This window comes from Triticum urartu, chromosome 7A (genome assembly GCF_056163025.1).
Source record: "Triticum urartu cultivar PI428250 chromosome 7A, HENAU_Tu73, whole genome shotgun sequence".
NCBI classification, from domain to species: Eukaryota; Viridiplantae; Streptophyta; class Magnoliopsida; order Poales; family Poaceae; genus Triticum; species Triticum urartu.
In genome coordinates, this window is record NC_141879.1 from 130,306,870 (window position 1) to 130,324,563 (window position 17,694).

Genomic DNA, 17,694 nt, shown 5'->3' on the forward strand with positions numbered 1-17,694 from the left:
TCTTGCAAAATATGTTAGGCCTGACAATATATTTTTCTTTGGCAATTTATTGAGAGTGCAATTCCCCGAAAGGTATAAGGTTTGTGTAAGGAATATCCTCGGATATATCCAGGGCACAAAGGGTCTTGATCAATTTCATCCGGAAAATCAAGATGAGGCCATGGTTTGGTATATTGATAGTGGCTAATTATCTGATCCCACAATGCCATATTAAAGACTGGGTTTGCTGGAAGAGTATTTTGAGGGAAGTCTTCTGAATAGACTCTAAACGAGTCCTTCCAGTAATCATTCGGATTTATTTGAAGCATCACAAAATGTGAATGACTTCATAGAATGATTGGCCACATGTGAAATAATGTGGAGATTATCATTATCTACTAAGATAATGTCACTTGTATTGTTTATGGGTTATATTTATCCTTGTGAATTACAGAAATGTAAGAGGATAATATGCAAACAGATTATTGTGATATTCACAATGTCTTTATCAATGTTTATATTCCAGAACTAGGTTCGTGAAATTGGTATGAGATATTATTGAGGTTTGTAAAGTTCAGGGGGAGTAAAATCCCAAGTTATAACCCGTTGGTGATGTTGTGATCACCCATATTGTACTCTTTTTCCCTTTATGAGTTTTCCATTATAGTTTCTCATATAAGGTTTTTAATGAGACAATATAAATACAAGTGCGAACGTATGTCATATGGTTTCTCCTTATATTTTTTCCACTGGGTTTTAAAGGAGTTTTCGGTGGCATATCATTATAATGTTTCTCTTCAAAAAATTTCCACACGGTTTTTCGGAGGAGTTTTTGGATTGCAATATACAGACGACGAATTGATCAAGGGGGAGTGTTAAGAAATAAAACATGTGATCAATTATATGGGAGGAATGCCTGAAAGTGTCTGTTGGAAAAGAGGTGTCTCTCCAACACACCCCTTCAGCCTGGATATGAGTGGGTCTCATACATTGCAATAGACAAGAGAATCATTTGTGTCTCTTCTTTGTCTCATTTACTTTGATATTACAACAATCAGCACTCGGCTCTACCGAGAGCGTGAAGGCCACAAAAGCATAGGAGACGCCTCTGTTCTAGCCCTACAGCGCGGTGGCCACCGGCGGGCGCGCGACACCGCAGTCCTCGCCCGGCGGCACGGTCACCCGCACATAAGCACCACACGAGGCGCCCTCTGGCGCATGGGGCGTCCTCCGGCGCGGGGTGATGCGGCCTCGCTCCTCCCGGTGGCGCAGACACCATCAGCGGGACCCTACCAGTCGGCGGCGGCTGCAGCCAACGAGTCAAGCACGAACCCTTAAACGGCGTCAGCACAGCGACTGCCTGAACGAGCATCGGGAAATCAATCAGGAAACACTAATTCCGTTTAATTTTTGTTCTTCCCATGATCTGAAGATTAACTGCTTTTCTGCACATAGTATGTGGACATGGTGAGATGAATAGATGGCAGAAGCATCAACCGGAAGAGATCCTTGACCAAGGAAGAAAAGCTTCAATCAAGAAAGAACCATCCGGTCAGCAAGAACGACAAAAATAACGAAGAACAAGAGAAAACATACAAGGACAATCTCTTCGATTTAGTGATGCAAAGAGCAAAAAGGTACCATACGTACTTCAGTTTTTCTTGCACTGGATCAAACGATCTGCAACATCGCTAGCGGCTCCCGCGTCCAGGCGCCTCGGCTACTCATCCACGGGATGCAACGGCTAGAGCGGATGAATGGCTGGGGCTGGAAGAGGCACAGCGGCAACGCGACGGCAGCGCCCTCAGGCGCACGCGCATGGCGCAACGCGCCCTCATCCGCGGCTTCCTCCGTCACAAGGCAAAAGGGCGGCGTCCATCCAACCGCGGCGACGCTCCCCGGCGACTCTCCCTCACCTGAGGGCAGAGGCATACTTCTCCGGCGGCAGCGGTTAATCCCTGACCGCACAAGAGAAATTGGGGATTCTTATCCTCTCGGCCATCTTGCATTTGAATCCCAGTGGACGTATTTATTTACATATAAGTCCCTGGGCTTCTCTAGTCAGGCTGAGTTCAGTCTTTAACCCTCTAGTAGTCTGCTTGATACTCCATTCTACGCCCATAATTTAAGTATGAAGCATGGAGGCCTTCACATATTGCAAAAGTATTTCCACAGAAATATAGTTACAAAATGAAAAAATTTCTTACATTTTAGATATGATTTCTTTGAAATTTGTAGTATTTTTTATATGTTTGCCTCAGCATTCATTGTAAATATCAGTTTTAGAACAACATTTTTCTGCCTTTGCAATCGGAATTATTTTTTCTTGCAAATCTTGACAAAATCCAAATTAAGGATTACGAAGTGTCATACTTAATATGACTACCTCAAATTTTATTTGTGAATCACAAGGTACTGGTGGCATCTACTGCGCCATTTGCAGATTATCCATCACTATTGTGAGGTCTACATCTTGTCAATTTTACAAGATGATTACCTTCAAAGTGCTCTTCCAAATATTAATAATAGATGTGACTACCTCAAGATATCATATGGTAATATTGGCATCTACTGCAAAATTTTGCAAATTATCCACTATTACTGCAAGGTCTACATCATGCCACTCTGACAGATGATTACCTTCAAAGTGATTTTCTTAAATATAGCATAACATAAGGTAATAGAGATTTGAACATCTACTGACAAAAGTCAGACTATGTTTCCTATTACTGCGAGATCTACACCGCATCCGGTGATTATCTTCAAAGTGTTATCCTATATATATTGAGGTCTACACATATGACTATATAGCATCAACTATCTTAAAAATTTGCTCCTCTGAAGCAATTGTTGTTGTTCACTAAAATAGGTTACTCTCATTGTAACAAATATTAATGCATGGTCATTACATGTTGATTTTTTCTACTACTATCATTATTTAAGCCTCATTTTGATTTAATAAGTCATAGAAAATTATGCAGATATGTGCATACCCCGATGAAGGTCTTCAATTACATTGGTTAAATGCATGATAGTGAAGCCTATGTCATTATTTCTAATTATAGTGTCGTCCATCTATCAAGATGGAGACCATAATTTAGAGCAACTCTCGAGTTTCTCAAGCGCTATTGTAAGGTCTACATCACATTGTGGTTATACTTTAATAGTGACTAACCAATGTTAAACATGTAAAGTATATGCTTTTGACATTGACTTTAAAGTCATACATTTTGTCAAGAATGAAGTATAAAACATTAGCAATGATTTTATCACATGCGTTGCATTGAAGGCTACACCCAGGTTCACCAAGGATCACCTTGGACATAATTAATCCTAGAAGTAAATTAAATAAATGCATGAGCATTTCATGTAACACGTGACTTGCATTTCCAAATGCTCTAAATTCATGTTAGGTGGGAGTATTTATTTTAAGATGATTCATGACATCAGTCATTGTATCCACATGTGGCATTGTTGCCACCATAACCCCACGTTGGAAAATGACATGGCTATTCTCTAAATAGCCAAATATGTACATATGCATTTTATATGTCACAAACATCACATAGTTCTCAAACTAAGTACGTAATGGATGAATATTTATTTATCTTAAATATTTTTCTTTTAGAGAAAAATGCTACTATGAGCACACACTAAATGATCACCCATTTGTTTTTCAAGACCTCAAGTCTACGAGTGCTCACAATTCTGTCACTTAATCAACTTCAAGTTGAAATCCTGTGATCAAATATTTTCATATGCAGATCTAGTTGAGATGCCTTAATACACTTTATGTCCTCTTACAATGGTACCACCATTTTTTGGATGAAGAAACATGAAATTTCTTAAAACCATCAGATTCACCCAACAGGTGCTATTACAATATTTGAAATTCTTGCTAGTACTGAGAATACTAAGCAATTCATTGGTCACAAAATAGAACCATAAGGAGTACGAAGTAAAGTGGAGGCTAATAGACAACGGAAGACAAAATTACCTCTTAATAGGGAATATATCATTTTCAAATGATCACAAAGACAACTCTCAAGTTTGTCAAATGTGTGGTTATACAAAGATTATACCTATGATTACCAAACCCTCAAATACATAGTCAAACCACACCACATATTTGGGATAAATTTTAAAATTTGCAAACTTACAACCAGAAAATACTCTGGTAAATGATTGTTCTCAAATCTTCATCAGAAGGTGAGAACCAAAAATATAGTGCAATAAAGGGATGGTGAATTCCATTGCAACGTTGGTATGTTTGCGTAATAAAATTTTCAATAATATTGGAGACCTCAAGTAATCTCTTAATTATCCCAAAATATTATTAGCCTATACTTGTTGTACTACAAGTAGTACGATGTTCAATATCTTATTTCTCGAACATGATATTTGATAAATTTTGGATGTATGAATCGCGTCATACTCAATATTGTTGCGTACACAATAATTTTCTAGATATTAATAAATTAAATATTTGGCTTGGAGCCTTAACCATCCTGGTTTGGGGATGATTAGAAAATTATTGACAATTCTGTTGGTCACAACTTAACAAGTTGCAAAATATCCCAAATCATCAGATTTTATGTGCACCGCATGTGCCATAGGGGAAATCAGTTTTAAGGCACTCACCTAGATTCTAAATGAGCCACTCATTCTTCTTCAGCATGTTTAGAAGATATATGTGGATTACTTAATCATTGTGTGGGATTATTTAGATACTTCATGGTACTCATATAAAAATTTATAAAATGATTTCAAGTGTGTCTCTTGTCACACACAACCATGAATGATCTTACTAAATTAATCGCTCAACTTATCAAAGTGAGAGCAAATTATCCTAAACACGGAATAGACCCGTTCGAATGGACAATGTTGTTGAACTCATTTCACGAGCAATAGTACCTTATGTACATACCCATAATGGTTTAGTTAAATATCTTATCAAAGATAGTGAAATTAATTACATGACCAACCTTAAAGAATTGTAATTTACTAGCCTCTTGCTAGACACATACGGCCTTACACACCGTAAGTATGATTTAAATCATACCAACTACATATCATACTACTTTCCCCTTGTAGTAATTACGTGGAAATCAACAAAGTATTTCCAATCTGAGATATTTTGGTTACATACCGATATCACCACTCCAGCGTACATCAATGGGCACTCATAGAAAATTAGGGATCTATCTGAGGAATAACAGCTTATCCATCAATCAAAATTATTCATAGCATGTATGCTGATTGCTTCAGCAATAAGGATATTTTCCGGCATTAGGGGGAGATAAGTACCACAAAGAATGCCGAGAAATAAATTAGAAATGTTATTGACATTCAATCCTTATATCCACGTACTCAGAAAATCTGAACTAGAAGTTTAGAGAATCATATATTTGCAAAACATTGCAAATCTTCCACATACATTTACTGATAACAAGGTGTTACTAAATTATATATTCCTGCAGTAAAGTGTCAGAAAGAATGGAGGTACCTGGTAAACCACTCTTCTCCCCAAACGAGAGCAAGAGGGGGAGAAAATCTGACAAAACGAGATATAACTTCTCATATGCTTCCGCGGAAACAGAGGAAATCAAATCCTCAACCGGTAAATGTAATTCAACATCAAGTTGAGAGACACCTCACTGGATGCTCATCATCCAAAGCCCGGCATAAATGTGCACAATTTTTTTGGTGCTGGGACATCGAAACACCTTGACTCCATTTGTTGTAGGAAATCACATGGAGTTAAAAAGGAATAAATATTTTATCGACAAACTTCCATGATTTCATCAGAATCGTATAAACTAAAGACTACATTTGTCGACATTTTCTTCTCAAATTGCTAAATCCTTTTGGGCCCAGAACCAAAATCCATGGTAGAGTGCCTCTTGCACTCATATTGGTTCACATAAAAGGAAGCAAGTAATGAAGAATAGCACTCACTCTGCAAATGAGTGGTATTTACCGCAGTAATACCTACTCCTCATAAGTATCTTTCATTTGGAATACTAAAAACTTCTCATTCATAGACAAAGTCAATGAGGTGGTGAGAAAGTGAGGCTTGTAGCAAAAGGGTTCATGCAGAGACCCGACATCGATTACGATGTAACATACCCGCTTGGTATGAGTGGAATTATGTTTTCTATACTAAATATCATTGGCAATAAAAATAATAATATTATCCATGCAGTTGATGGATGAAGTGGCTACATACTCATATGAGTCACTACTAGAAAAAGGGCTATAGATGGGATTGACACTAATGGCGCACCAGACAAGCGGTGCGCCACTGGTGCGCCATTAATATATACTAATGGTGCACCACCATCTGATACGCCATTAGAGTTGAAACTACTAATGGCGCACCTGGCCCAGGGTGCGCCATTAGTATCAAATTTTTTTTTGAACTAGTGCGCCTGTCCAAACATACTAATGGCGCATCCAGACACAGTGCACCATTACTAGTTGTAACTAGTAATGGCACACCTGTCGGAAAGTGCGCCACTAACGTTGTTTTTTTATTATATTTTTTATTCCTTTTTTTGCAAAACTACTAATGGCGCACTGTTCCACTGTGCGCCATTACTAGTTTAAACTAGTAATGGCGCACTGTGGAATAGTGCGCCATTAGTATGTTTTTTTTTGCAAAACTACTAATGGCGCACCACCAGAAGGTGCGCCATTAGTAACCTGGATTACTAATGGCGCATTTAGAGTTGGTGCGCCATTGGTAAGTGGGCAACAACAAGATATTTTGGACATCCATCCATCCATCCGACCCAACGCACCAACACACACACACACACACACACACACACACACACTCTCTCTCTCTCGCTCGAACCCACCCAAACCCTCGTCGCCTCCTCTCTTCCCCCCGAACCCCTCTCTCCCTCGCCGCCGTCGCCACCCATGCCGCCCGGTTCCGGCGAGCTCCGGCCGCGCGCAGCACGCCGGCGAGATCCCCTTGGTCCGCATCTGGCTTACCTCCATGCAGATCCGCAGCTCCCCCACTGGCTAGGGTTTTGCGTCCCCTTTTGTTCGCCGGGATCCGCCATGGCAGGCCACGGCGAGGCCATAGGTGACCGGATCCAGCACTGGTAAGCCCCTCCCCCTCCTTCTTCGCCCACCATCTCCTCCTCACCTCACCTCATCTTCTCTTCCTTCTCTGCAGGTCGCCATGGGCGTGCCGACGACGACGGCAGGAGGGGCGCACCTCCGTGGGGCGGGACGCCGCCATGGAGATGGATTCCCTTGTCCGCCACCACGCTGCGGCACCATGGAGCCTCCCAGTGCCCCAAACCCTAGCGGAGAGAGAGGAGCTGCTCCTAGTACAGCACGCCATGGAAGGGATTTTTTTGGTATTTTTGTTGTTGTTTCTCTTCCTGATCTAATCATGTGGAAGGCCCTTTTCCTCACCATGATTTATTCATCTCCCCTTCCTCTGTTTTGTGCAGGTTGCTCTAATGGCGAAGCTTCTTCCGCAGGACACCCTCCACCCCTCCCCTGCATCCACCTCCTACCCCCATACATGGTGAGCTACAACCTCTCTTTCTAGCCCTTGCAAATCTGATCTGGAGTGGACATGAATTGCAATTGTCATGGACACTACATAACAGCAAGTATTGGTTCAGTTTTTGTGTGAAATTCGATTGTCATTGTGCTTTTTGATGCTTGCTTCAGAAAAATAAAATCATGGATAGATAGAAGATGGAAACAATGAGCTTCCTTTCAAGTTAGTAATACTAAAAATCATTTGGCTCATCAATTTTTCATGTCTTGTGTTAAATCCACTCCATTGCAATCTGGCTATGTATGGATGGTTTGGTACAATTTGCCATGGATGAGTATAGTAGTTACGTACACATGTGCTCTGTAGTTTTAGTCCTTCTTGTGTTGCTGCACTTAGTCTAGAGATACAACAACATTAGTTAGGTCATGGATGGATGGATCAATACATACAGCTAGCACTGCTAGCAACAACAACAAAATAACCTTGTGATTGATTCTGTTGACGCTAGCATGCTCTATTAGTTTTGGAGCCCAACCATGGACTGTACGTACTAAGCTAGCTCAAGCACACACACATGCAGCTTGATTTATTTCTGTAGATACTAGCAGCAGCATGCGTGTCTCCTATACTAGCTTGCTTAATTTCTGTACTAGATCAACGACACTAGCACTTACTTGTTTGTTAGATTCGGAGCAGCAGGCATCCTCCGTGGACAATGACGACAACCAGGTCATCCACTGCCACGACGACACCCCGCACATGGTCCAACTCGACTACAACATCCACCGCGTGACGGCGACGTGGTCGTGTGCGGCATCGACCAACCTCCTCTCCTGTGAATCCGTCTCCTACCTGTAGCTCCCGCTCTTGTGCTGCTATATTAGTACCTTGCTCTGTTTCATGCGTATGGGTGATTTTGTTTGTGCTTGTGTCATGGAAAAGATCATTCCTATTTATTTGTGCTCTATTTTCTTTATTATCACGAGTTGCAAAATTAGTAGTGGGAAGTAAACTTTTGTTAACTTGTTGGTTGAACCAATGGAACTACTGTTATATTTGATTTGTTGCTCAACTAGTGCTGCAATGATGGGATCGAATGATTGCATGACCCTAATGTTGGCCTATCTTTTGAATTATCTTGGTCTTATAGATGTTATTGTTCCTGTCATATAGCACATGCTAGTTTCTCTATTGGTTGGCTGCTGGTTCTGTTTGTTCATATGCATAAGTGCTACTGTTTCTTTGTTATCTTATAAAGGATATAGTCCTTCATTTGTATATAGCCGTAACTCTCTTATTGATCAACATATACTGATTCATCTCTTTACTGCAATTACTCTGTGTACTTCATGATTTGCTCCTGTAGTGGTATAAAATTATAGTTTCTCTTTCAAGCTGGTATCTGTGTTTGATATATACTAGTCTTTATCTAAATACCATGTATTGGTATTTCTTGTATGGTTTAGTACATCATCTACTGGTGGTTTAGTTGTATATTGTACAGGACATAGTCCTGACGGTTGCATGTAGTTTTGCATTAGCTATTTCATATGTTTCAGATAATTTAGATGCATGCTTATACTCCTATCTATACCAGGTGCATGTGTTGTGCTTGTGTACCTATATACAGAATAGTACCCATGTGTAAGTGGGTGTATGTGTTCTGCTTATAGCAGATGTTTAGTAAATGTGCTATCAATGGCCTATTTCTTCTTGCAGGTTATGGACTATATCTTTCCTTGCCAATTCCCTCTCTCTTAAATCTGATTTGAACAGATGCTGCACTGGTCTCTTCACTTTCTTTCTTTCTCTCCTACTCTCACTGAAAAGAACAGGTGCTCCTTAATCTTGCCATGCCAATGATGGTGTCCTGAGGCTCTCATCGTTACTTAAAGATGTTGCACTACTTGATCCAATGATGCAATAGTCCTAGCACTACTAGGCTGCCTGAGTACAATCCCTACTTCAAACCCTACCTCTGGGCTAGTTGATTAGTAGTGGGTTTGTTGGATTTCATCTGAAAACTAACCCAAGCTTAATTGAGGGATCCCCTAATCATGGAGTTAGTTCTAGTTTGAGTTGATCTTTGGGTTTGGCTTTGATCTATACTTTGCTGGCTCTACTTCTGTCTTTTGGGTTATTGGCTCCATTTATGCAGTGTTGGCTCTCTTCTACTATTTCTTTGATCAACTTAATCTGATTGGGGTTTGACTAATGTTTCCAAACTCGTAAGTGCTAGCTCCTACAGCAAAGGCATTTTGCTAAGGGGAATGCTACATTTAAACCTTGATCAAGTTTTTCATGTTTGTTGTTTCTTGTTTTGCAGGTTGATGAACTGGAAGAAAGAAGCAGAAGATGAAGAACTAGATAGTTTAGTATAGGTTTAGTTTAGGACTTTTTCGAGATACGCCCGCTATCTAGCGGGAGAGGGGAGGGAGCGTTGGAGGAACCGGATGAAGACGAGTTTCATCATGATGACCGCAGCTCTCTTCTATGTGATGGTAGTTTAGATGATCGATATCGACTTGTAATGTGAAGACAAACTCGCTACTCGCGGTCTCGAGACTTGTAATATAATGTTCTATCTTTGTTCGGTCTTTTCAATTCGGAGACTAATATGATGAATTGTATTCGGAGACTAATATGATGATGTATTCAGAGACTAATCTTCTATTGTATTCGATGAATCTGTTGTTGATGTGTGCTGTCTATATTTTGTCCAATTATACATTTTGTAACCTGTGCAAAAAACAGAAAATAAAAAAATAAAAAAAACCTAATATTCATACTAACGGCGCATCACATCACAGTGCGCCATTAGTATGCCAAAGGATACTAATGGCGCATCATTAAACAATGCGCCATTAGTATGCCGAAGTTACTAATGGCGCATCTTGTTGTTGTGCGCCATTAGTATGCCAAAGCACCTGGGTATACATGGCCCCCTGGGAGGCATACTAATGGCGCACTGTTGTATATACTAATGGCGCATCTGAGGTGTGCCATTAGTATACCAGATACTAATGGCGCACCAGTGGTGCACCATTAGTAAAATATACTAATGGCGTGGCACTAATGGCGCACCACTAATGCGCCATTAATGGCCAAATTAGGTGCGCCATTAGTAGGCCTTTTCCTAGTAGTGAGTCACTCATTTCGGAAATCTCTATTGAAGTCTTTGAAGGGCTTATACTTCCGAATCCAAAAGCAAATCGCAACAAGTTTAGTGTAAAACTTCATAAGTCACTCTATGACTTGAAATAGTCGGATATCATATGGTACTACCGACTAAATGAGTTCCTTCTTCAAAAGGAATACTCGAATAATGATGATTATTTACATGTTTAATTAAAGAATCAATTTGATTTCCTTTCATCACCACAGTGTAAATTGATGACTTCATCATCAATGTCCATACGAGACATAAACATACACATAATCATCTCAAGACGAAAAATTTGGATTCAAACAAATTTTGCTTAAGCTTACAACTTGAGCATTCTCTCAAGAATACACATCAGTCTACATATATCCAATACATATACGAGAAGATCAATGTGGATATATATCATACCAATAAAAGACATGTAATATGGTCATGCTACCCCTGATATGGTACAAATTTATTCATAACTAGGGGTGATAATGAAGTGATATCAGGACCTAATGTTCTATATCTCAATAATGTCAAAGCACTCATATCATTGCAAACTACGTCAGGCCTGACACTATAGTTGCTATCTTTGTTTAGAGTGCGACCCCCAGCAAAAGGTATATGGCCAATATAATAAATATTAGCTTATATCTCAAGCTCACAATAAATCTGGGACAATTCCATCAAGAAAATTAGAATATGACCATGATATGATGTAATGATATTGGCTCTTTATTTGATCCCAATAATGACATATCAATGACTGAATTCACTGTAATAGTCTTCTCATGAAAGTCATCCAAATAGACTTTAATGACTATTTCCACTTATCATTCTAACATAATTGCTTTATCTAAAAGAATCGCATAATATGCATGTCTCGGTAGAATGATTAACCACACTCAAAATCATGTGGTTGAGATTCATAACAATCACATAACTTGATTTTATCAAGATGCTACCACTTGTGTTACTCACCTACAGGTTATATGAAGAGCAATATCATAAAGCACATTGCTCGAAGATCACTTATTCTCATGAATTATAGAAAAGTGAGGAAACAATTTGCAAAGAAAATACTGTGAAATCCAACAGATTATTCACAATGGCATGATCATGTCAATGAAATTGGTACAAGACATCCTCGAGATTTGCAAAGTTCAGGGGGAGTAATCTCCCAAACTGTAACTTGTTAACAATCATCAGATTACATATATTGTACTCTTTTTCCCTTCAAGAGTTTTCCCTCATGGTTTCTCATAAAAGGTTTTTAATGAGACAATATTGATACAAGTGTTCACATATGTCATGTCAGTTTCTCCTTATATTTTTCCCATTGGGTTTTAAAGGAGTTTTCAGTGACATATCAGATCGCACTCTTTTCCTTATGAGTTTTATTTCAAAGTTTCTCATAACAGTTTTTTATGAGGCAATATCTTTTTAAGATTATATGCTATACTTTCAAGTTTTTCCCATTGGGTTTTTAAAAAAAAGTATACAAAGCATATTTATTGTTCTCTAAACTCACCAACGATTTTTCTCCTTCTTCGAAGGTTTTCTCACATGAGTTATAAAGAGACAATAATCATTATATGTTGCATCATTTTCTCCTTATTATTTTTCCCACTGGGTTTTAAAGGAGTTTTAGCAACATATCTACACTATTCTCCTCATATTTTGCCCACAGGGTTTTTAGAGGAGACTTTAAAGATTATACAAGCATTTCTGAAGATGAAGATGATGAGCATTCTCAAGGGCGGCCATATATTAGGAGGAGTATGGGGCTGTTTGGATTGAGCCCAATCTTGCCCTACCAAATAATTGGCATCACCAATTCCAGGGCATGACCAAAAAATTGGCAAGTCATGGCTGTTTGGATTGTAGCCATTAGTACTTGCCAATTTTTTTGGCAAAACCATTGGATGTCATTTGGTTTGAAGCCAAATATTTGGCACATTTGACTGGCATGTGTTTGGTTTGGTTTCAAAATTTGAAAATTGCATGCCAGCCAAATAAAAGAACGCTTGTGTGTAAACAAGCAGTCACATATCACATGCTACAAAAAAATAAAAATTTGAATTAACCAACACACATACGCACACAAACTCTGCATTTTCAGAACTTCAGAATTAAACTCATACATTAAGTAGCTCATATATTGTCTGATACATGATAGACGGAATAAGGTTCACATCCTTTACCATAGCATCTAGGACATAAACAGCCAGCCATGCACCAAATGCACTCCATACAAACAGTACATGATGCACCCAAGTTTGCTGTATATAGACAAAATATGCATGATGATGTTATCCATGCTCCCACTACGTGTTAAAGCGTTCCTAGCCATATAAACAAAAGGTTGCCACAAACTCTATCTAACCATGTGGCAATTCAGTGAGCAGCCGCAGATCCATCATTGCCACCTTCATGAAACTGAGGCTCAAAGTAGCTAATGACCCACTCTCGAAGAATTGTTTCATCGGCATAGTTAAGATAACAACGAAAGATATCTTGGTCTGGCTTGGATAGATAGGCAACAATCTCAAGTTTATCCTTAGCTGGGATGGTAAGGGCATTGATCCGCTTCCAAAGATTTGCATAAGGATCTGCAGGTGGCATTGGTTGCACAGACACAATAGGGGATGCAAGGGATTCAGCTAGCTTCTTGATACTGGTTACCATATCATCATTAGATACCTTGCCCTTCTTGTTTGCTTTGCCCTTGGTTGGCTTCTTGGAAGGTGATGATGATGCACACTTGCGCTTCTTGTTTAATGGATTGCCATCCAAGTCGACTTTAGGACTGCGACGATCAATAGTGTCAGAGTCAGCTTCATCACTGTCTGCTGGAATTAGATTTCCCTCAAGTTCCCTCACATCCTCGCTGTCATCACTACCATCATCCACATTGATAGTGGTTTGGTCAACTGCGAGTGAGCCATCAGCATGAGATTGATCCGAGAATAACTCTTCCAATTGATGAAAGAACCTAATGGGTCTGGTAAGATAATTGACTGCAGTTTTCTGCACACAAGGTAAGGTAAAAAGAGTAAAATAATGATGTTATGAACACAAAACATGAGAGAAGTTGCAGGTATAAAAAAACACAACAAGAGACAGTGAATATGAAGCATACATATATATAGACAATAGCAGCTATCCACTCATTTTAAAATCAGACCATGATATAAATAAGAGAAAAAACTACTAAGAACTTACATTGAGTCTTTGCTTTTCTGACTCAGAAAGTGTGAATGTGAAAGTGGTTCTGTCAAGGCCATTTCCACTATTGGCCATGGCACGACGCACCCAGCCCCACTTCTCCTTGCATTGACGATAGTGTCGATCCACTTGGGTTTGAGTGACACCAAGCGAAAACTTGCCATTTAGAGCATCAGCACATTGCAAGTGGTGTTGTTTCTTGAACTTGAAAGTTGCAGGTTTGTCCTTACGAAGGTCGATATACCATTCAAGCATAAACCTTGTCGCCTCGTCAGTCCAGGTTATGTACTTATCACGAGGATTGGAGTCCTCCTCGGTCTTCAGAGTGAGCTTATGCTTCCCCATGACCTACAGATAGGTCACCATTGCAAACAACTAGTTATTAAGAAAGTGAGTTGGAAGCAAAAACCCTCAAAAAAATGTCAGCATACGAACATGAAACATCACAGATCCAACTTACAGCAGGACAGAACTAAACTTATTTAATAGGACAGAGAGACCAAATTAAATTGAAATAAGTCAAACAATATTACGAGGATACGATAATTTACACAAAGTCATTAGAATAGAAACACTACATCGTTCAATTTTTCCCTCGCATGGAAATACATCAAAGGTACAGTACATCCTTCAAATGTTCCCTCACATGGAAATACATCAAAGGTACAGTACATCCTTCAAATGTTCCCTCACATGGAAATACATCAAAGGTACAGTACATCCTTCAAATGTTCCCTCACATGGAAATACATCAAAGGTACAGTACATCCTTCAAATGTTCCCTCACATGGAAATACATCAAAGGTACAGTACATCCTTCAAATGTTCCCTCACATGGAAATACATCAAAGATACTAAGCTGGGATAGCATCAGCCTCATTGTCACGTGCACTCTCTCTATATGTCCACATTTGCTGAGCGATTAAATCTCGCTTGGCAGCCCACTCACGTATGTCAGCCTCTTGATCACGAACCCGCCCAGTACTCCTAGGGAGATTGGCATACCATGTCGCCTCATCCACAACATAATCATCTGGACCATTTTCTAATATCCAATTGTGCAAAGCACAACAAGCAACTACCACTTTAATCTGAGATTTCAAAGGTATGAAGGGCCTTTGAGTAAGAATCTTGAAGCAACTCTTAAGAGTCCCAAATGCCCGTTCAACTGTGGTCCTAAGTGATGAATGGCGGTGGTTGAACAATTCTTTTGGGGTAGTTGGGTCACGGTCTCCAGCAAATTCGTTTAGGTGGTAGCGCACACCACGATAAGGAGGCAATATCCCTGGCCTCGCAGCATACCCAGCATCAGCCAAGAAATATTTCCCTACAGCCATGTTGTATTAACAATGAGTTAAAGTCAAGTTGGCACAACACAGTGACAAACATGTATGTTACGTTGTATATGTACCTTCGGGTATTTTTAATCCCCCTGGACGTGTGAGGGCATCTTTTAGCACAAGAGAATCATGGGCAGAGCCCTCCCAACCAGCTAGAACATATGTGAATCGAAGGTCGAAGTCAACAACTGCTAGCACATTTTGGGAGGGGTATGACTTGCGGCCCCTAAACTTGTCGACCATGTGGGAAGGAACACAAGCCTTAACATGAGTGCCATCTAGTGCCCCTATGCATCCCTATGAATATGAGAAAGGGGAGTTCATGTCAAGCTTGGGTTAGGTCGATCTTGTATAATCAGTAATAAATCTACGGTCTAAGGGTTACCTCAAAATACGGGTAGAATCTGTCCGGGCTGCTAGTGATTTTTGTGTGTGTGTCCGTTGATCTAATGTAAATGAGATCATGAGCTAACTCCCCCATCGCACGAAGAACAATATTGAAATATCTGCTCACTGTTTCATTAGATCGCCAGAACCAAAATCCAATGGATGAATTTGTGTGATGCTGACCGATCATGTATAGGAACATTGCTACTTGTTCCTCTACTGAAACATGTAGTGTATCAATTAACAACTTTTTCTGCCTGAGCCTAATGCATAGCTTGTAAAACACAGCTCGAGACATCCGCAGTTGCTTGATACATATTGCATCGGATGTGTCAATTAGCCTAACCAGGACATTAGTCCTGTAGATGTCTCTCTCAACTAGTGGACCATACTTTCTTCCTCCACTTCTAAATTTTCTACCATCTTTGTTTCTATACCAAAGAGCCAAGAGAAGAACAATGACAGACAGAGTTCTCCGCCACAACATGGTGAGATAATAATATTTTTGCTGATCCAAGTCCATCTGGGTCAATATAGCAAGTACATTAATATGAATGATCTAAATCATATTTACATTGTACAAAATCAGAGCTGCTTATAGCTAATAATAGTGATGAGTAACTTATAAAAAGATCCACCTAAATCATTAACAAAAAATACAGATATGTGCTTGACTATTTGTGAATCAGAAATAAGAGACAGAGATAATAAGTCCCAATCAACAATTAAGCATATATGTCCAGCCGGCTCCTAAGAAATTTATGGACAACAATGTTCTAAAAACAGAGGTCATATGGACTCATAACTAGCTCTGTGTCAAATATCCTTCTCATGTCTAATTTCTAGTGTCTTGGCTGCCTTATAACTTCACGGATGCTGCATATGGAGATCTAAGACTGGGAGCAGGGGCAAAGGGCATGGATTTGGCAGGCAAGTACTTAGATCTGGCAAGTATATACGTACGTGCAGCATATCACCAATTAAAAAGGTCGGATTGAAGCAAATCATGCCAAGAGAAAAGGGGATCGGGGTGGGATTGAAGGGGAGTTGAGCTGCTGACCGTGGGTGGATTGAGAGATGAGAACGAGAGACAGAGGAACGCCGGCGGCGGCCGGAGAAGCTCGTATTGTCGCAGGAATCCGGCGGCCTTGGCGATAGCTGCAGATCTTGCCCTCCACTCGCTCCTGTGTGTTTGCCTGGGATGAAAAGAGGAAAGTGAAGGAACCGACGAGGAAATTTCGCTGCCTACCTTTTATACTCGACGCCCAGTTCGCGCGCTGCCAATTTTTTGGCGGCCGATTTCCGCGCCGCCGTTTCGCCCGCGATTTGGCGAAAATGGGCGCGGGCGCGCTGGGGCGAGCCAAAATTGGTCGTGATCCAGGTGGAGGCCAAAAGGGTCAGGCGTGACCAATATTTTGGTAAGGCAACTATTGGTAGTCATCCAAACAGCCCCTATATCAAGATGATACATATTCATCGAGCGAAGCATAGATTAGGGGGCGTGTTAAGGATTAATTAAATCCTAATAATCAATGCTTAGGTCGGTTGTTTAGTTTAGCAACCGCCAGTTACCGACTATGTAATTACCGCCTCTGTACATGGGTATAAATACCCTATTCTTCAGTCAATGCAATCACTATTCAATCATTTGTTCCCCTCTCTCTCGTTTTACTTTTATAGTTTGGATGGTCGGGTGCAGAGAGGAGGCGAGGGAGATGGAGGAGAATTGGAAAGCATGGTGGCTGCCGCCGCTGCCATGTGGAGGGAAATGGTGGAAAGGGAAAGCATGTGATGGACGCTAAGACGTACGGGAGGGGTGCCGTTCTGTGTGATGTCACGGGCGGCGTAGCACGAGAGCGAGAGAGAGGGAAGGGCCGAGAAAATACGAGAGGTGAGCAACACCAGCCACTTCAAATTTACCGCTGATGAAATGAAGATACAAGTAAAAGGTAAACTAAAAATCGTCAATGTAACATACTCACAACGGTCATACAACAAATGACTTATCTGGCACATTACTACTCCACTACGTACCACTAATAAACCGTACCGTGATTATGGTGGGCTTGCCCCTGACGTGG

General features: G+C 40.3%; 1 protein-coding gene and 1 long non-coding RNA gene across 2 annotated transcripts; both read right to left on the reverse strand.

Annotated features, from left to right (window-relative positions):
• Positions 1–906: 906 nt before the first annotated feature.
• LOC147958502 (uncharacterized) lies at positions 907–2,404 on the reverse strand. Its single transcript, XR_015610866.1, has 2 exons — positions 1,630–2,404; positions 907–1,506 (listed from the first exon to the last, which is right to left on the reverse strand). It is a non-coding gene; the product is annotated as an uncharacterized LOC147958502 (long non-coding RNA).
• Positions 2,405–12,593: 10,189 nt separating this feature from the next.
• On the reverse strand, positions 12,594–16,800 carry LOC147958503 (uncharacterized). The gene is made up of 3 exons (XM_087534931.1): positions 16,674–16,800; positions 13,884–14,234; positions 12,594–13,688 (listed from the first exon to the last, which is right to left on the reverse strand). The coding sequence occupies exons 2-3, from the start codon at positions 14,229–14,231 to the stop codon at positions 13,056–13,058; spliced, it is 981 nt and encodes a 326-aa protein (XP_087391057.1). The 5' UTR covers positions 14,232–14,234; positions 16,674–16,800; the 3' UTR covers positions 12,594–13,055.
• Between the last annotated feature and the right edge of the window lie 894 nt (positions 16,801–17,694).